Below are 19,979 nucleotides of genomic sequence, written 5' to 3'. Positions count from 1 at the left end.
CAATAATAGACAAGCAGTCTTGTAAAAAAAAAAAAATCAAACCTGATCTGATCAAACCTTTTAGATCTAACTAACCAATATGCAGAGAACACAGGAGGCGGAGGAAGATGTTAAAACACCACCGGGATGCCACCAGCAAGATCCAGCCAGACTGGAGAAAACTCTACAGGACAAACCACCTAGTTTCTTAAAAAACAAATAAAGAGAGAAAGAAAGAAAAAGAAACGAAACCAGGGACTTCCTTGGTGGCACAGTGGTTAAGAATCCGCCTGCCAGTGCAGGGCACATGGGTTCGATCCCTGGTCCGAGAAGATTCCCACATGCCACAGAACAACTAAGCCCGTGCGCCACAACTACCGAAGCCCGAGCGCCTAGAGCCCGTGGTCAGCAACAAGAGAAGCCCTCATGTCCTGTAACTAGAGAAAGCCCGCGCGCAGCAACAAAGACCAAACACCAAAGATAAGATAAATAAATTAAAAAAAAAATGAAACAAAAAGGAAATGAAAGAAATTGCAAGCGAAAAAAGAGAAGAAGAGGGAAGCCATAGCTTTTTTTTTTTTTTTTAAGACGAGATATATTAACCAGTCGCAATGTATGGTCTGGATCTCAATTCAGACAAACTGTATTTGAAAAATGACATTTATAGGTCAATCAGGTAGATGTAAACACTAATTTGATATTTGATAATATTAGGAAATTATTGTTTTGGGGGGTGGGTGATAGTTTGGGGGATATGTTTTAAAAGGGGAATGCTTGTCTTTTAAAAATACACTGTGAAATGCTTACTGGTGAAATCACGTCTGGTATTTACTTCAAAATAATGTTGAGGGGGGTGCTGTAATAGGGAAGAACAAATCTGACTCCATATTGGATCTGTTTCTTTTACTTTAACCTTTGTATTCTATTGCTTTTGCTACAAGTTAATCACTAAAGAGATGTTGCCTATAAGCTTAAATTATACATAATGGCCCATCTCTGGGAACCCTGCCTCCCAGGTAATAAGCTTTAAGCTAAAATACCTTTGTTTAGCTCACAGGAAACATCCTGACCAGGCCCACCTATGAATGACTACAGGAAGGAAGAAATTAACACATCCCCTCTGGAGGCTGACTGGAATCAGGAAATGTTTGACTTTACTCCCTCCCCTTTTAATATAAAAGAAACCTGAATTCTAACTGAGGCAAGATTGTTCTTTGGGACACGAGTCCACCATCTCCTCAGTCTGCTGGCTTTCCTAATAAAGTTGCTATTCTTTGCCCCAACAACTCTTCTCTCAATTTATTGGCCTGTCCTGTGGCAAGCAGGACCAGGATGAGCTTGGACTCAGTAACAGTGCCACTTAGGTGCGGGAAAAACAAGACTCACCAGGAGTTGGTTAATTGTTGAAGTTGAGTAATGACTATATGGTGGTTCATCAGGCTATTCTCTCTACTTTTGTATAGTATGAAACGTTTTATTTACTTCTTTACTTATTTATGTGCCGCAGCACATGGATCTTAGTTCCCCAACCAGGGATCAAACCCATGTCCCTTGAAGTAGACGTACGGAGTCTTAACCACTGGACTGCCAGGGAAGTCCCTGAAACGTTTTTAAATTGTTCAATAAAAATGTTTTTAAATTGTGTGTCAAAATGATTGCACTAATATGAAAAATGCAGTTTAAAAATCGGGAAGACTGTCCTGCAAAACGCTGATACTACTTGCGTGAGAGCGGTCGGATGAGTCATTTCCCCCTTCATTTCTACATTTTCTGTAATGTGTCTATATATTTTTATATTATCTTATAATGAGAGTTATGCATAATAAACCCTAGGGGGAAACAAAACCTCTGTATTTTTGCCGTCCTCGTTCTGGTCTTAAAGACTCATCTATTCTTTCCCCCACGCCCTCCAGGCTTTTGCTAAACTTCCCGCCATCTTTTCCAAGTTTAGATGATCCGGGTACTGGAACTATGAAAGTTTTGAGGAAAGAGGGTCACGTTCAGCGCGCCCTAAACTTCCGCCCGCCAGCACTCTGATCCAAGGCACACGCCACTCAGCGCGGCGACCTCCAACGGCGGAGCCTGGCTTCCGGACCCTCCTCCTTTCAACGCGTGGGTAACATTTGGGCATGCGCACGCCGAGGGCCTACATCTCCCAGCAGGCTCTGCGCCCTGTAGGGGGCCGGCCTCAGTAGCGGAGGACTACATTACCCAGCGACGCCTTGCAATAGGCGTTGGTCGGGTGACTACTGTACAACCGTTGGTCCAGCGTCTGTCGGAAGCTGCGCGGTGATTGGCCCACAAGCCCGTCAATTACTGCCAAGCGCAGTTAAGTTTTGCCGTTAGACTGCGTGAGGAGGGAGGGAGAGAAGAGAGTTCGGGGAGCCGGGCGGCGCCTTCGGAGCCGGGTGAGTGACCTCTTCCTCCGCCCTCCTGGCACTCAGCTCGGGGAGCTGCACCCCCGCTGCCCGGGGGCGCATACACGCGCAGGTACTCACGCGGGGGCGGGGACTGTACCCACACGTGTCGCGTCTGATCTGAGAAGCATCTTCAGGGACGCAGGAAGCAAAATCCTGGACACACCCGGGGCACCTGTACATGCGGGTGCCCACCTTGTGGGCGTTTTCTCGGACTCGGGGAGAAAAAACACATCCTGGAGCGCACGTGGACACTTGTGTCCATACGCGGGGACATCTGCAGAGACCCTCAGCTGAGCACGTGGGCTCACGGGCACACACGCTCACCGCGGGGCACCCGCATACCTGAACCCCAGGGGCTTCCGCAGTAAAAAGAGGGGTGGCACGACAGACTCACACACACACACACACCCGCCCTGCCACTCACACCAGCGGCCCCCTTTCTTGTAAGTACTTTATTATATCATGCATATAATCATATTTCATGTTTATTTTGTCTCTTTAGATAAATATCAAGGCTTTTTGGTACAAGAAGGAAATTTTGAACAAGCAGAAAAAGTAAGGCCACTACTGAATTATATTTAACAAGACCTTTCACGTGTATAAGGACTTTTACCTTTTTGACAGAGCTTATCACATACAGTATCTCGTGTGGTCCTCCCAGGAATCTGGCTAGGCAGGGCCGCCATCATTCCCATTTTCCAGAAGAAAAAGCTGAGCCTAGGTTAAATAAACCTGCCCAAGGTACATGAGAGAGACAGAATTTTGACTCAGGCTTCTTGATCTGACGTTGAGGTTATGTCCAGTTATGCAGAGCTGCTTATATGTAGAAATGCCTCCTTCCCTCCCTGACAGTAGGGATCTGACACTGCTCAGTGTGACCTGAGCACTCTCTGGGCAACCACCGGAGAGGCTTTGCCTCTCAATCACCTGCCTCACGTTTAAACTGCTCCTCACAGGTGCCTGGGGAGTAGCAGCTTGAGTTAATGTCACAGAGAAGTTGATGGGAAAGCCGAGATCTCCTCGTTTGAGGGTCTGGGGAGAAGTTACCAAGGAATGGGCACATTCCTGGCGGGAGTCGGGATATTTCATACCATTAGACTTTTTTCTCTTTTTTTGTTTATGGCTGTGCTGCGTGGTTTGCGGGATCTTAGTTCCCTGGCCAGTGATCGAACCTAGGCCCCAGCAGTGAAAGTGCCAAGTCTGACCACTGGACCGTCAGGGAATTCCCCCATTAGACTTTCAATAAATGTTATTTTACAATACTTTGCCGATCGAGCCCCATGGAAATGTCTTGTTAATTTTAAGGATGGATTGGAGTGCTATTTTGGTAGTTTCCGAAAAGTGAGGGCTTGGGGCTGAGGGGATGGTGTGGACAGATTCCAGGGAGGGTGAGAGGAGAAAAAGAAACAATGGGGTGAAGGTGTCACTGTGTGGGCCCTGATTTCCCTGTTACTAAAGGTATTCAAGAACTAGGTTAGGGGCTTCCCTGGTGGCGCAGTGGTTGGGAGTCTGCCTGCCAGTGCGGGGGATGCGGGTTCGAGCCCTGGTCCGGGAGGGTCCCGCATGCTGTGGAGCGGCTGGGCCCGTGAGCCACGGCTACTGAGCCTGCGTGTCTGGTGCCTGCGCACCGCAATGAAGGGTGACCCCCGCTCTCCGCAACTGGAGAGGGCCCTCGCACGGAGGCGAAGACCCAACACAGCCAAAAATCAATCAATCAATTAATTAATTTAAAAAAAAAAAACAAAACTTGAGTAACTAGCCCTGGCTTTAAAAAAAAAAAAAGAAAAAAAACTAGGTTAATTCTGAGGTCTCTTCTAAAATCATTTTATATTTACTTTTAATTGGGGTTTGGGGGGGCCATAATGAATTCAAGCAACGTAGAATTGTGTAAAGAAAAAGGGAGGGAATTCCCTGGTGGTCTGGTGGTTAGGACGCATTGCTTCCACTGCAGGGGGCCCGGGTTCGATCCCTGCTTGGGCAACTAAGATCCCACATGCCACGAGGTGTGGGAAAAAAATAAATAAAGTAGAGGGGAGGAGATCTGCCTTCCCTCTTCCCTTGCCAACCCTACCCCAAAGGTAACCTTACCAACCTGTTGGTGTGTGTCCTTATAGACTTTCCTGCTATGCTTTATACGACTGTTGAGGGTGTATGTAGGTCTTGCTGTTTTTCTTTTGCAAAAGTGGGGTTACACTAGACATACTGTTCTGAAACCTGCTTTTTTCATGTTTTAGTCAATTGTGGACATCTTTTCCAATGTGTGTTTAGCTCTGGCTCATTCTTTTTTTTTTTTTTAATCTTTTTAAAAATTTTTGGCTGTGTTGGGTCTTCGTTGCTGCACGTGGGCTTTCTCTATTGTGGCGAGCGGGGGCTACTCTTCGTTACGGTGCGCAGGCTTCTCATTGCTGTGTCTTTTCTTGGACCACGGGCTCTAGGCACGCAGGCTTCAGTAGTCGCAGCATGTGGGCTCAGTAGTCGTGGCACGCGGGCTCTAGGGCGCACAGGCTTCAGTAGTTGTGGCTTGAGGGCTCTAGAGCTCAGGCTCAGTAGTTGTGGCGCACGGGCTCCGCATCATGTGAGATCTTTCCCGCCCAGGGGTCAAACATGTGTCCCCTGCATTGGCAGGCGGATTCTTAACCACTGTGCTACCAGGGAAGTCCGCTCATTCTTTTAATAGCTGCATGGTATCCCATTGCATGGAGGTGACTTAGTGTCCATCCCTCTATTTATAATCATTTGCATTATATCCAGTTTTATAAATAGTGATGCAACGCATGACATTTTACACATACATTCTAGTATTTCTCTAGAACAACAGTTCTCAATCAGGGGCAATTTTGCACCCCAGGAGACATTTGTCAATGTCTGGAGACATTTTTGATTGTCACAAGGGGAGCGTGGGGATACTGGCATCTGGTGGGTAGAGACCAGGGGTGCTGCTAAACATCCTGCAATGCTCAGGACAGCCCCCAACTACAAAGAATTCTCCATTCTAAAGTGTCATTAGCGTTGAGGTCTGCTCTAGGTAAAAATGGAGTTAGATTTTTGGGGTTTTTTGGCCATACTGCACGGCATGCGGGATCTTAGTTCCCCAACCAGGGATCGAACGTGCCCCCTGCAGTGGAAGCATGGAGACTTAACCACTGGACCGCCAGGGAAGTCCCTGGAATTAGATAGTTTTTAAATATTTAGTTTCTAAAACACCCCAGTGCCCAAAATTTATGACACAGCTACTCAATGTAATATGATCTAGCCATTTACAATGATATTTATGAAGATCTTGTAGCAACATGGAATCATGCTTATGACATTTTGCATTTTAAAAGCCATGTACCGGAAAAAAACCAGAAGGGAATATGTGAAGTAAAAAGTGTTAAGATGATGGGTTCTTTTCCCTCTGCCTCTCTTCTCTCTCTTTCTGCAAAGTCATTATTATTTTTATAATCTCTAAGTTACTTGTTTTTTTTTGGGTTTTTTTTTTTTTTGGCTGTGTTGGGTCTTCATTGCTGCGCACAGGCTTTCTCTAGTTGCGGTGACCGGGGGCTACTCTTCGTTGTGGTGCGCGGGCTTCTCATTGCGGTGGCGTCTCTTGTTGCGGAGCACGGGCTCTAGGCGCATGGGCTTCAGTAGTTGCGGCGCGCGGGCTTCAGTAGTTGCAGCACGCGGGCTCAGTAGTTGTGGTGCACGGGCTTAGCTTCTCCGCGGCATGTGGGATCGTTCTGGACCAGGGCTCGAACCTGTGTCCCCTGCATTGGCAGGCGGATTCTTAACCACTGCACCACCAGGGAAGTCCCAGTTACTTGGTTTTTAATCATTTATTCAGTCATTGTTTTTAGAGCCTTTGGGGCATGCCAGGCACCGTGCGGGTCTCTGGAGACACCAGTGTAACTAGGCTGAGTCCCTACCTGTATGGAGCCTGCCTCCTGGGGGCGGGGAGGGCAGCACCTTAACAAGTGCTGTGAGTGCTAGAAAGGACATGAGTACATCTTCTGGAGGGGATGCTCTTTAGCTGACCCCTGGAAGGTGAGAGGAACCAGTCTAGGGAAGGGTGGGGCTGCAGTTCAGACATGGGAACAGCAGGTCCAGGGATGGGCCGGTAGATAGGAACGTGAACAGCGTTTTCTAGGAACTGCTCAGAAGCACTGAGCCCACCCTGGCTGAAGAGACTGAACCGTGGTCCAGGGGGAGGTTGAAGAGGTGGGCCTGCATCATTTCACAGCGTAACTCGGCTCCACTGCTGTGGGTGGGCCTGCGCTGTGTGCAGAGAATAGAGGAGGGAGATGCAGAAGGGCTCAGGGCCCTTTGGATCATGGCGGCTCGTTAGAGAGTCCCAGGCCCCGTTCCTGGAGCCCGTGTGTCTGAGGTTCCCCCTCTGCACTCAGCCTGAGGGGGCTCTGCCCTCACGCTCACGCAGCCTGGGATTTCACCTCAGGCAGGAGCTGGCCATAAAGCCAGGTGTCTTGGAAAGCCAGCTGATCTCTGGACGTGAACTCTTTCCTACCAAGCCTGTTCATTCACTCCATCAGCAAATATTATGAGCAGTTACTGTGGTGGGCTCTCTTCCGGGCACTGGAGTTGCAGGGATGGATGAATGAGACCAACGCCGTGTTTTCATGGGCTTGAATTCTAATGGGGGAGAGAGACAAGAAACAAATGTATGAAATCAATGTCTGGTATATAAATGCTCTAGGGCTTCCCTGGTGGCGCAGTGGTTGGGAATCTGCCTGCCAATGCAGGGGACACGGGTTCGAGCCCTGGTCTGGGAGGATCCCACATGCCACGGAGCGACTAGGCCCGTGAGCCACAACTGCTGAGCCTGCGCGTCTGGAGCCTGTGCTCCGCAACGGGAGAGGCCGCGACAGTGAGAGGCCCGCGCATCGCGATGAAGAGCGGCCCCCGCTTGCCGCAACTGGAGAAAGCCCTCGCACAGAAACGGAGACCCCAAAGCAGCCAAGAATAAATAAATAAATAAATTAATTTAAAAAAATGCTCTAAAGAAGAATAAAGCAGGATAAGGAGAGAAAAGGGATGTGGGCGCTGCTTTGGAGGCCTGGTCCGGGAGGATTGCTCTGAGGAGTGATGTGTGCGCCGGGACCCTAAGACCTTGCTCTGGTGTTTACTCCGTGTCTCTTGCATTTAGCCTGAAGCTGATGGACATTGTATGGGCCACAGGCAGGGATGGTGGGCTATGACCCCAGAGCAGACGGCAGGAATGTCTCCAATCTCGAGGTGGCCGTGGCTGGGTCTGTGTCTGGACTTGTCACTCGGGTGCTGATCAGCCCCTTGGATGTCATCAAGATCCGTTTCCAGGTACCCTTTTCCCCTTTTTCTGTGTAATGGGCCAGAGGACAAGTTCACTCTTTTTTGTCAAAGCAGTTCCTAGAGCTTGCAATTTTGTCAAGGAGAAGCACTTTGTTGCCTTTGTTACCTTCTCTGAAATTCCTCCTCCCCACCACCCCCCCACCATCCTGACCATTCTCATCTTGATTCCTAGCTTCAGATTGAGCGCCTGTCTCGCAGTGACCCCAACGCGAAATACCACGGAATCCTGCAGGCTGGAAGACAGATTTTGCAAGAGGAGGGCCCAACAGCATTCTGGAAAGGACACATCCCAGCCCAGCTTCTCTCCATAGGCTATGGAGCTGTCCAAGTAGGTGGCAGGGGAGGCCGCCAGGCCCCTGGGGTCACATTGCCCAATGGGGGAGCCCAGGGTGGTGAGGCGTGCACCCAGGCTGCCCGGGGTAGGGCAGCAGGAGGCGGTCACACACTGCTCACTCGTCTTGGCTGGGAAGCTACCTGACAAACTGAAGACATAGTCAGACTGAGCTGTACTATAGGCATCGGCTTCCCCACGTCCCCCAGCCCTGGAGACTTAGCACCCACTGAATATGAGGTGCTGCACCTAGGATACTGTCTTGACACCCAGCCCAGAGGGGCTTAGCAAATGGCGATACAAATGCTTTTCATTTTTCAAAATAGCATTATTCACGTCTGTGCGTCCTTTGAACTTCCCAACAGCACTGTGAGGAAGGTGGAGCAGGTGTTACGTGGGTCGCAGAGAGGTTGAGTGAGCTGCCTGAGGCCACACAGCTTGTAGGTGGCGAGGCTAGGATTAGGATCCAGGCTTCTTGACTCTTGCTCATGAGTTTGTTCAGCTGAGCGCCAGTTTACCCCATGGCGTCTAGTCTGTAGCCGTACAGTGGTGGTGATGGAAATAGCCAGCCCCACACAGTGCTCACAGGGGGCCAGGCCCCGGGCGAAGCACTTCACATCTGCCACCTTACAACAGGCCTCTGGTAGGTTCTGTTGTCATCCTTATTTTACAGATGAGAAGACTGAGGCAGAGAGAGCTTAAGTAATTAGTCCAACCAACGTCACTAGCTAGAGAGTGGCAGAGCCGTCCCTGCCTGCTCTTCGTATGACATCACAGTGATTGCTCAGGTCACGAGCCCCTGCCGCGCCATCTCTGCGCCCAGGACACAGATGCTGCATCCTGATGGGCAAATGCAGCAACGTGTGCTCTCAGGGCCCCAAGCCATCTTGAGTTGGCTGGAGAAGGATCTGAGCCCAAGGAGGGCTTACACCACAGAATATGGACTATGTGGGATTCTCCCGACAGAATTTCAGCTCCAGGGCAGAATGTTTCTCAGACAGGGCCACTGCCAGCTGCATTAAAGGGGTCCCCAGCCTAGAATCAGATAATGGCCATCTTTTCCCAGTTCTCAGAAAACTAAGTGATGAGTAGAATTTTCTTTTTCATTCTTTCTTTTTTTTTTTTTTCTGGCCTCGCTATGCAGCTTGCGGGATCATAGTTCCCCCACCAGGGACTGAACCCGGGGCCACGGCAGTGAGAACACCGAGTCCTAACCACTGGATTGCCAGGGAATTCCCGACTAGAATTTTCTTTTTCTTTCTTTCTTTTTTTTTTCTTTTTAATATTTATTTATTTGTTTGGCTGCGTTGGGGTGTTAGTTGCGGCATGCAGGATCTTTTTTTTTAGTTGTAGCATGTGGGATCTAGTTCCCTGACCAGGGATTGAACCTGGGCTCCCTGCATTGGGAGTGCGGAGTCTCAGCCACTGGACCACCAGGAAAGGCCCCCAAGTAGAATTTTCTGATACAAAAATTTTCTCATGTATTTTCTTAACCCTTGGGTATTTGGCTCTGCTCAGAGTATGAAAGGGCATCTGAGCTTTGCACAAAGTTATGTGTTTATTGTATTCTGACCCTACTCAAGAAGAGTATCTCCTGGTCCCTAGGATAGGCCCCGCCTGGGTCACGGGTGCATTCGGGGGGTGTTTTCCATGACACTGTCACAACTCTTGCAGTTTTTGTCGTTTGAAGTGCTCACCGAGCTGGTGCACAGGGCCAGCGTGCGCGATGCCCGAGACTTCTCCGTGCATTTTGTGTGTGGCGGCCTGTCTGCCTGTGTGGCCACCCTTGCCGTGCATCCTGTGGACGTGCTACGCACCCGCTTTGCAGCTCAGGGTGAGCCCAGGGTGAGTGGCCGGGCCAGAGAAGGGGCGCCCAAGGGACGAAGGGCATCCCAGGGTGGGGGCTGTTTTCCTTAGAGGGAACAAAGCCGGGGCGGCCTGGGGTTTTCGGGCCATCCTTCAGCCTGTTCCTGAAACCCGTGGTGGTGCCTGGCACCAGGCAAGGTGCTCACAACCTCACGGGGGACACAGAACCTGCAGGGGAAACAGAGCAAATACCAAATCGGCACGGGGAAGGTGTCTGGGAAAGTGAGACTTGAGATCCTATCACTGTATTATTGGGAGGGAGGTTTTGGTTTCCAGAAAGAATGGATTGGAGGAAATGGGATCCTTGAGTCAGACTCAAGGAAGAACTGACTGAGTGAAAGCAAGGGATTAAACCCTCAAATAGGGGCTTCCCTGGTGGCTCAGTGGTTGAGAATCTGCCTGCCAGTGCAGGGGACACGGGTTCGAGCCCTGGTCTGGGAAGATCCACATGCCGCGGAGCAGCTGAGCCCGTGAGCCACAGTTACTGAGCCTGCGCGTCTGGAGCCTGTGCTGCGCAACAAGAGAGGCCGTGATAGTGAGAGGCCCGCGCACCACGATGAAGGGTGGCCCCCGCTTGCCACAACTAGAGAAAGCCCTCGCACAGAAACGAAGACCCAACACAGCCATAAATAAATAAATTAATTAATTAATTAAAAAAAAAAACAAACAAAAAACCCTCAAATAGATGCACCATCAGTAATCTGGGCTTCCCTGGTGGCGCAGTGGTTAAGAATCCACCTGCCAATGCAGGGGACACGGGTTCGAGCCCTGGTCCGGGAAGATCCCACATGCCATGGAGCAACTAAGCCCGTGCACCACAACTACCGAGCCTGCTCTCTAGAGCCTGTGAGCCACAACTGCTGAGCCCGTGCGCCACAACTACTGAAGCCCGCGCGCCTAGAGCCCGTGCTCTGCAACAAGAGAAGCCACCGCAATGAGAAGCCTGTGCACCGCAGTGAAGAGTAGCCCCCGCTCACCGCAACTAGAGAAAGCCTGCGCGCAGCAGCGAAGACCCAACACAGCCATAAATAAATAAATAAATAAATAAATAAATAAATAATCTATAAGGTGTATAAAGGTTAAAAAGACAGATAGTTCTTCATGAATTATAGTGAAAAAACACCAGCCTCCCCCCTGATTCTATTCCCCAGAGGCAACCACTTTTAATATTTGTGTGCTTCTTCCGTAATTTACTTCCTAATTCAAAGTAACATGCTCTTTCTCTTTCTTCCTTTCCTTCTCAGTTTTAAATTATAGACATTAACTACTGACTACTATGGAAGATGAGAATTTAACTCTTTTACCATCACCCTTGGGTGTGCTTATGCTTCCTCACCTGAGTACAGTACAACTGATTAATAGAGTTTTGGCTAAATCAGTACTCAGTGTTTATGCTATTATGATTATGTAAATGTTACTGCTGAGCCTCAAAATATATTATGATTATGTTTTCTTTTGTATTTTTGTCTTTCCTGAAGTTGGCAATTGCTTTGTATTTTATTTGTTTCGCTTTCTACATGCTTATCACAAATTCACTTTCAAACAATCTCCCGATAGGGTGAGCCTGTGGTCATCAGTCCCATGTTTTTATGTAGCCCCTCCTAGAGCCCCCCACCCTTGAACCCTTCACCCTATGGCTTCGATCTGGACTGTTTGCTCCAGGACTATGGCCAGCTGTTCTCTTAGGAATTCTCACGTAGGAGCCCATGTCTTCTCTTTCTTGATTAGTCCCTCATTTTGGTGGAGCACATCCTGAGGTATAGCTTCCTTACAGAAGCCTGATAGAAAATGCCTTTATTTTCCCCTTACACTTAACTGATGATCTGGGTGTAGAATTCTAGGTAGCTCTCAGTATCGCTGAAGAGGCGTCCAGAACCATCCTGATGACTAACCCTTTATATGAAGCCATCCACTTCGCACTCTTGGGAACTTTCAGGATCTTTTCTTTTCTTTTTTTTTTTAACTTTTTTGTGGCCCCACCGTGCGGCACGTGGGATCTTAGTTCCCCAACCAGGGCTCGAACCCACGCCCCCTGCAGTGGAAGCGTGGAGTCTTAACCACTGGACCACCAGGGAAGTCCCTCAGGATCTTTTCTTGATCCCTGGCATTCTAGAAATTTACCAGTGGAGTGCCCCAGGGCGGGTCTCTTTCATTCATTGTGATGGGCACTTCCTGGGCCCTTTAGTCTGGACACATGTTCTTCATGCCTGGAAAATGGTCACGAATTATTTATTCACAGTTGCCTGCCCTCTGTTTTTTTCTTTTTCTTTCTTTCTAGAATTCATGTCAGTTGGACACTAGACATCCTGGACTGATCCTCTGATTGACATCTTTTATTTACCATTCTGGGAGGTTTCCTTACTTTTATCATTTGGGCCCTCTATTGAGTTTAAACAACGTCTGCTAACATATGTTGGTTCCTAAGAACTGTCTTTGGTCTGTTTGTTTTAGTCAGGTTTATTAAAGCATAACTTACATGCACAGTAAAATCCACTCTTGTTAGCGTACAGTTCTGTGACTTTTGACAAATGCATACAGTCACGTAACCACTACCACAATCAAGATATAAAACAAAAGTTCCGTCACCCCCTGATTTCCTCCTGCCCTTTGTAGTTTGTCCCTCCCCACCTCCAGCCTTCAGTAACCACTGGTCTGTTTTCTGTCTGAAGTTCTGCCTTTTCCAGAATGTTACATAAATGGAGTTGTGCCCTGTGTAGTCGTTTGAGTTGGCTCCCTTCACTTGGTAGATGCATTTGAGATGTGTCCATGGGGCGCCTGTGAGTAGCTGGCTCCTTTTTATTGCTGAGTAATATTCCATTGTGTGGAAGGATTGTGGTTTATTAGTTCAGAGACTTTGGGGTTGTTCTCCAGTTTGGGGTGTTATGAATAAAGCCACTGTAAACATTCACATACAGGTTACTGTGTGAACATTTCATTTCTCTTGGGTAAATTCCTAGGGGTGGGATTGCTGGTTGTATGGTAAGGAGTGTTTCATTGTATAAGAAAAAGGCAAGCTGTCTTCTGCACGGCTGTGCCGTTTTGCCTTCCCACCAGCAGGTCCAACTGCTCCTTATCCCCACGAATACTTAGTATTATTCGTTTTGTATTTTAAATTTTAACCATTCTAAATGGTGTGAATAGTGGTATCTCATCGTGGTTAATTTAAATTTCTTTAATGTTGAGCGTCCTTTTACGTGCTTATTTACCATCTGTATACCTTCTTTGGTGAAGTATCTGTTCAGATTGTCCATTTTTGTGTTGGGTGGTTTGTTTTTATTTTACAAATATTTTCTGAGTCTGTGGCTGTCTTTTCCTTTCCTTACAGTATCTTTTGAAGAGCACATGTTTTTAATTTTGATGAAGTTCCATTTATCAATTTGTTCTTTTATGGATTTTGCTTTTGGTGTTTTACCTAAGAAACCTTTGCCCAACTCAGAGTCACAAAGATTTTCTCTCAAGAGCTTTTTCTTGTCTGAATCTTACCTCTTTTTAAAATAGATCCTCTGCTTTTATTTTTTTTATTTTAAAATTTTTTAAAATTAATTTTTATTGGAGTGTAGTTGATTTACAATGTTGTGTTAGTTTCTGCTGTACAGCAAAGTGAATCAGTTATACATATACATATATCCACTCTTTTTAAAATTCTTTTCCCATATAGGTCATTACAGAGTATTGAGTAGAGTTCCCTGTGCTATGCAGTCAGTCCTTATTATCTATTTTATATATAGTAGTGTGTATATGTCAATCCCAATCTCCCAGTTTATCCCTCCCGCCCCCTTTCCCCCTTGGTAACCGTATGTTTTCTACATCTGCGACTCTATTTCTGTTTTTATTTATTTATTTATTTATTTATTTATTTATTTATTTATTTATTTTTGGCTGTGTTGGGCCTTCGTTTCTGTGCGAGGGCTTTCTCCAGTTGCAGTGAGCGGGGGCCACTCTTCATCGCGGTGCACGGGCCTCTCACTGTCGCGGCCTCTTCCGTTGCGGAGCACAGGCTCCAGATGCGCAGGCTCATTAGTTGTGGCTCATGGGCTTAGTTGCTCCGCGGCATGTGGGATCTTCCCAGACCAGGGCTCGAACCCGTGTCCCTTGCATTGGCAGGCAGATTCTCAACCACTGCGCCACCAGGGAAGCCCTCTATTTCTGTTTTGTAAATAAGTTCACTTGTACCATTTTTTTTAGATTCCACATATAAGCGATATCACATGATATTTGTCTTTCTCTGACCCTCTGCTTTTATCATGAAGGTGATGCCTTCTCTGTGGTCTCAGGATATTAGTTAAAATTTCGTGGGTGGTTTCTTTTCTCTGTAGTTTTCTTCTGCTGTCTATACTGTCTCTTCCTTCCAAATGACTTCTCCTGCCCCTCATCAATCATTTTGGCCTCTGTTTTGGGGGAGGCTTTCCTCAAATGTCTGGTGACTCTTGGCTGCCAGCTTGGTTAAGAGGGGACACAGAAAGCAGAGTGGGACTCTGGCACGAGGGCAGGCTTGTTGTCCGATGGCCTTCCTCTGAGGCCCGGCCCTTTCATGCAAGTCCCCAGGGCAAAAGCCTTCAATGTGGCTGCCAGCATCTGGGAGCCAAGTGTGTACTGTCCCCGCTCAGTACAGACTTGCCCTCAGTCACCCTCTTGTCAGTGCAGTGCTTCCCGCACCCACAGCCAGGCAGATTCAGCCCCTCTGGTCCACTGCAAAGAATATATGTCGAATAGAAGTGCACTAAAAAATCAGTGGCTCTTCGTGCATAAACATCACCTGTTGATGGTTCCAGAAAGGTTAAGTATATGCATATGGCAAAAAATCCAAATAGCATAAAATGGTGATAGCGAATCTCCTTCTTCCCCCTTCCCTCCCCTGTCCCCCTGTTTCCCGCTGTGGAGGTAATAATGTTACTGTTCCTCCTTTCATGTGTATCCTTGTGGGGAATAGTCTCTGCATACAGTTTGTTTCCTCCACAGACACTATGCCTGCTCTTCATGTCCTGCCGGGTTCACTTAACTGTATATTTGGGGGAGTCTTCCCTATCGATCATCTAGATTGCATCTTCCTGTTGTAATTGCTACAATATGTTCTTTTGAACAGGTGTGCCGTAATTTATATAACCGATCACCCAAGGGTGGACTTCACACCTCTTGCTGTTCTGCATACTTTTGTGCACTCCTTGGTATATCTCAGTCGTGTAAATAGCTAGAAGGGGAGCTGCCAGACAGTCCCACCCTTGGAATTGTTGTCCAGCAGTTTCTTTGTCCTCCTGTCAGGAGAAGTAATGCTCCTAGTAGCTGGTTTCTGGACAAGGGGAAATATACCTGGTGGGCTGGGTTCTCGGGCTGAAGCGACGTCGCTCATCATTGCATGTGTGGTGTCCAGGTCTATAAAACCCTGCGAAACGCCGTGGTGACCATGTACAGGACCGAAGGCCCCTTGGTCTTCTACAAAGGCTTGAACCCCACCTTGATCGCCATCTTCCCCTACGCCGGGTTCCAGTTCTCCTTCTACAGCTCCTTGAAGCACGCGTATGAGTGGGCCATGCCAGCCGAAGGAAAGAAAAATGGTGAGACCGGCCTCACGGGAAAGGGAATCTGGGTCCCACTCCGCCCCTCTCCCAGGCCATAGCATCTCTTTCTGAATCAGGTAGGAAATAAAGTTTCCCTGCAGAAGCTAAGACACCACAGATCTCTGAACCCCCAGCTCTGTAATACAGCCAACAAAACAAATCCATTCACTCACAGATGACTTTATTTCTTTCGGCTCTTGCCACTGTTATTTCCAGCTACCGGTCATGGTTTTCATTTTTGTCAAAGGTCCAACTTGCAGACAGCCTGGTTTTGCTTATGTGTTGGGTTTGGTTTTCGTTTGGGGACTCTGGGGAGGGGGATGGGCATCCTATTTCCTCCCAAGCCTTGTACTGAGTCGCAGGGCAGAGCCTGCAGGCCATTATTGCCTCCAGCTGGGGTGATTACTGTTAAAGGCTCACACCCCTTCTGCCACCGGCCTGTCCAATCAGCAGTCCATTGTCATTCTTTTTTTAAAAAATTTTATTTATTTTGTTTATTTATTTTTGGCTGCGTTGGGTCTTCGTTGCTGCGCGCGGGCTTTCTCTAGTTGCAGATAGTGGTGCGCGGGCTTCTCATTGCGGTGGCTTCTCTTGTTGCAGAGCAGGGGCTCTAGGCGCGCGGGCTTCAGTAGTTGTGGCACGTGGGCTCTAGAGCGCAGGCTCAGTAGTTGAGGCGCACGGGCTTAGGTGCTCTGCGGCATGTGGGATCTTCCCGGACACGGGCTTGAAACTGTGTCCCCTGCATTGGCAGGCAGATTCTTTTTTTTTTTTTTTAAACTTTTTGGCTGCATTGGTTCTTTTTTTTAATATTTATTTATTTATTTATTTATGGCTGTGTTGTGTCTTGCTGCACGCGGGCTTTCTCTAGTTGCGGTGAGCGGGGGCTACCCTTCCTTGCGGTGCGCAGGCTTCTCATTGCGGTGGCTTCTCTTTGTTGTAGAGCACGGGCTCTAGGTGCGCAGGCTTCAGTAGTTGTGGCACGTGGGCTCAGTACTTGTGGTTCGCGGGCTCTAGAGCGCAGGCTCAGTAATTGTGGCTCACGGGCTTAGTTGCTCCACGGCACGTGGGATCCTCCCGGACCAGGGCCCGAACCCGTGTTCCCTGCATTGGCAGGTGGATTCTTAACCACTGCGCCACTAGGGAAGCCCTGTCTGTTGTCATTCTTGCTGAAAATGTGGTTGTGTCTGGTTCCCTCGCTCCTGGATTAAATTCTTCGGAGATCGAGGATGTTTGTAGGTTTTGGTTTTCTGGTCGAGGATTAGACTGTGTAACCTTGAAGTTTACCCTAGATTGCATTTCTCTCATTTTTCCCCTCCATCCCACTTCTCTGGTTCAGAGAACTTCAAAAACCTGCTTTGTGGCAGTGGAGCTGGAGTCATCAGCAAGACCCTCACGTATCCCATGGACCTCTTCAAGAAGCGGCTGCAGGTTGGAGGGTTTGAGCAGGCCCGAGCCTCCTTTGGCCAGGTGAGATGTCCCCCTGCAGAGAGCTCTGATTCCAGCCCCTCACTGGGCGCATGAAGGAACTGGGTCAGCTCCTGTCCATAGGGCAGCTTTCGCCCCCATAGCCCTCTCAGCCCCTGCATGTCCCTGGTGTCGATGAAAAATTAATCAGTTGATCTAAGAAAGAATCGGAAAATTTTATTCCAGCCAAATTTGAGGATTATAACCCAGGAAGAGCATCTCAGAAAGCTCTGAGAACTGTTCCACCTGCTAGAAGTCAAGACACAGTTCATATAAGTTTTTTGAGACACGGGGCTGTGCATCAAATGACATTTCGGGGGGGGTTTATTTTGGCTGCGTTGGGTCTTCCTCTAGTTGCAGCGAGCGGGGGCTACCCTTTGTCGTGGTGTGCGGGCTTCTCATTGCGGTGGCTTCTCTTGTTGTGGAGCACGGGCTCTAGGCGTGCAGGCTTCAGTAGTTGTAGCAGGCGGGGCTCATTAGTTGTGGCTCGCGGGCTCTAGAGCTCAGGCTCAGTAGTTGTGGCGCACGGGCTTAGTTGCTCCGTGGCATGTGGGATCTTCCCGGACCAGGGCTCGAACCCGTGTCCCCTGCATTGGCAGGCGGATTCTTAACCACTGCACCACCAGGGAAGTCCCATTCATTTGTTTTAGTTTTTAGATTCCACATAAAAGTGATAACATACGCTCTTTGTGTTTCTCTGACTTACTTCACTAAGCATGACACCACCTAGGTCCATCCGCGCTGCAGTTTTATTCCTTTGCATAAGTAAACATATGTTTAACAATAATGGGGTTACACGCAAGGTTTTATAACCTCCTTCTTCCACTTACCAACTTGTCTTGAAAAGATGGTTTGAATTTGGATAGGGAGAGTTGGTGAGAGCTCAAGACAGAGAAGGGAGGCCCTGCTCCTCACAGAGCTTTAGCGTGAGCAGGTGTGGCTGGAGGTGTGTGGGCACTGAGGGTGGACCAGTGGGGAAAGGCAGATCAGGGAGGGAAGTTGAGGCCAAATGGTGAAACGCCCCAAACACCACGCCGTGGGGCTTGGACTTGATTCTTTGTAATGTCATTGGCATCATCATCGGGAGTTACTGGAGCTCTGGGAGGGGAGCGAGGCTTGAGGAGAGCTGTGCCTTGGGGACACGGGTCTAGCAGCAGTTTGTGGTCAACTGGAGGTGGCCAGGCTGGCGGCGCTGGTCAGGCTCAGAGCTAACGAGGGGCCGGTTCAGATCTACTGCCCAAGGGGGACCAGGAGGGATGGGCGCACGGTCAGAGGCACCCCCGGGAAGAGGGTCCAGAGTTCTCTCTGGGTCCTTAAGAGCCACTGTCAGTGGGAGCCTCCAGGGCAGGAAGGAGCTCTGTCCAGTGCTGATTTCCAGGCACTTCATCTGTTAAGTCTGAATTAGCCCAGTTGGAAGAGAAAGAATGAGGTTAACTTATTCTGTCTTTTTTGCATTCATTCCTTTGTCCAGCAAGTATTTATTGGGTGCTTGAACGTGCCAGGCTCTGTGTTGACAAAAGAACAGAGCTCACACCCATGTTGCCATCACCTCCTCTCTCCTCAACTGGAGAACCTTCCTCTCCCCAGGTGCGAAGCTACAAGGGCCTCCTGGATTGCGCCAGGCAGGTGCTGCGAGAGGAGGGTGCGCAGGGCTGCTTCAAAGGCCTGGCCCCGAGCCTGCTGAAGGCTGCCCTCTCCACCGGCTTTGTGTTCTTCTGGTACGAGCTCTTCTGTAACCTCTTCCACCACATGAAGAAGGCAGACAGCTAGCCTCGAGGGCAGAAGGGTGGCCTGAAGTCTTTCCCCGGAGGGGCCCTCCTGAAGAACGCTCGACCTACCGTCCCGTGTTGCGCTGAGAGGTGTTGCCCGGCCCCTCCCTCCAGGCCAGCTGTCCTGGGCGCGAAGAGCCGTCGGCAGCAGCCTGGGTTCCACCAGAAGGGCCAAGGGGGTTCTCCACGGGAGAGCACAGGGCGAACGCAGGACCTGGTCTGCGGGGACCCAGCCCCGCCAGTCAGAAGGAGCTGGACGTTTCTCCTCTGTGTGGCGCACACTCAGGGCAACAGCTGCCCTCCTGCACGCCTTCGCTCCGGCTGCCCGGAGAACTCTCCTGCGTCTGGGTGGGCCGCAGCTTGAGTGTGAGGCTGGGATCAGGCCTTTACAGGGGTCTGGTCCCCACACCTGGGTTCTTACCCCACCAATTATTTAATAGACATTAAAACTAAAAGCGCATTCCTTATCTGTCTCCTCCATCTTCCCTTCCAAATCACATCCCTCCTCCCCAAGTACGAGGGAAGGGATCCCTGCCTTCCCTAAACTCTACTTTTCTCAGCAGTTTCATCCCTCAGGCAACTTTGCTTCTAGCTCTGGGGGAAGAATCCCAGCTGAATCAGTCACTTTATAAACTCCACCCTGCTCGGATCTTCGTGTCTATAAAGGCACCACCCGGGCTGTTCTCTCCCTGGACAGGCTGGTCACAGCCCGTGGGCCTCCAGGGAAAGCAGAGCCCAGCGACCCCACAGGCAGTGGGGGGATGTGCTGACGGGGGCGGGGCGCCGGTAAAGGCAGCAGCCCTTTTCCCCCGCCTCCTGGGATCACTCCTCTCTCCCTGTGGGCTGGGTTAGCCCTCCCGGGTGGGTGGGAGCTCACGGCTGGGCTGGTGAGCATCTGCTGCCCGCTCAGCGTGCGCCTCCTGGGTCCCGCGTGGTGCTGTGTGCATCCTGTGTAATCCCAGAAAGAGGGGGTCGAGCAGGCAGCCTGGTGCGTGCACGGTTGGTGCTCCGGAAGTTGTCAGGGCACAGGAACCCACAACAGACACCCATCTAGGCACAGTTAGGGGCATGAGAGGACGGGAAATCTACAGAACACACCCCCCACTTTCCACCCCAAGTCTCCCCAGCCCCAGGGAAGCCTGGCCTGAGAGGTTGGCTGTGTAGGGGGAGCCCCGTGCAGGACTTAGAGCCTGACCTCGCCTCAGCCCCAGCTCCAGCCTTCGAGCAGGTCTTGGGTGGGTGTCATGGCTCTCGGTCCCCATGGATCCTGGGC

General features: G+C 49.6%; 1 protein-coding gene across 1 annotated transcript; it reads left to right on the top strand.

Moving 5' to 3' along the window:
- The first annotated feature begins 2,278 nt into the window (after positions 1–2,278).
- Positions 2,279–19,184, top strand: SLC25A19 (solute carrier family 25 member 19). The gene is made up of 8 exons (XM_036836089.1): positions 2,279–2,387; positions 2,902–2,954; positions 7,540–7,709; positions 7,894–8,049; positions 9,727–9,897; positions 15,287–15,470; positions 16,810–16,940; positions 18,525–19,184. Exons 3-8 carry the CDS (start codon positions 7,578–7,580, stop codon positions 18,705–18,707), a joined length of 957 nt encoding a protein of 318 aa, XP_036691984.1. The 5' UTR covers positions 2,279–2,387; positions 2,902–2,954; positions 7,540–7,577; the 3' UTR covers positions 18,708–19,184.
- The last annotated feature ends 795 nt before the right edge of the window (positions 19,185–19,979 follow it).

Source organism: Balaenoptera musculus, chromosome 20, assembly GCF_009873245.2.
Source record: "Balaenoptera musculus isolate JJ_BM4_2016_0621 chromosome 20, mBalMus1.pri.v3, whole genome shotgun sequence".
Lineage (NCBI taxonomy): Eukaryota > Metazoa > Chordata > Mammalia > Artiodactyla > Balaenopteridae > Balaenoptera > Balaenoptera musculus.
Note: the sequence above shows the minus strand (reverse complement) of the source record. Positions and strands in the feature narration are given on the sequence as shown.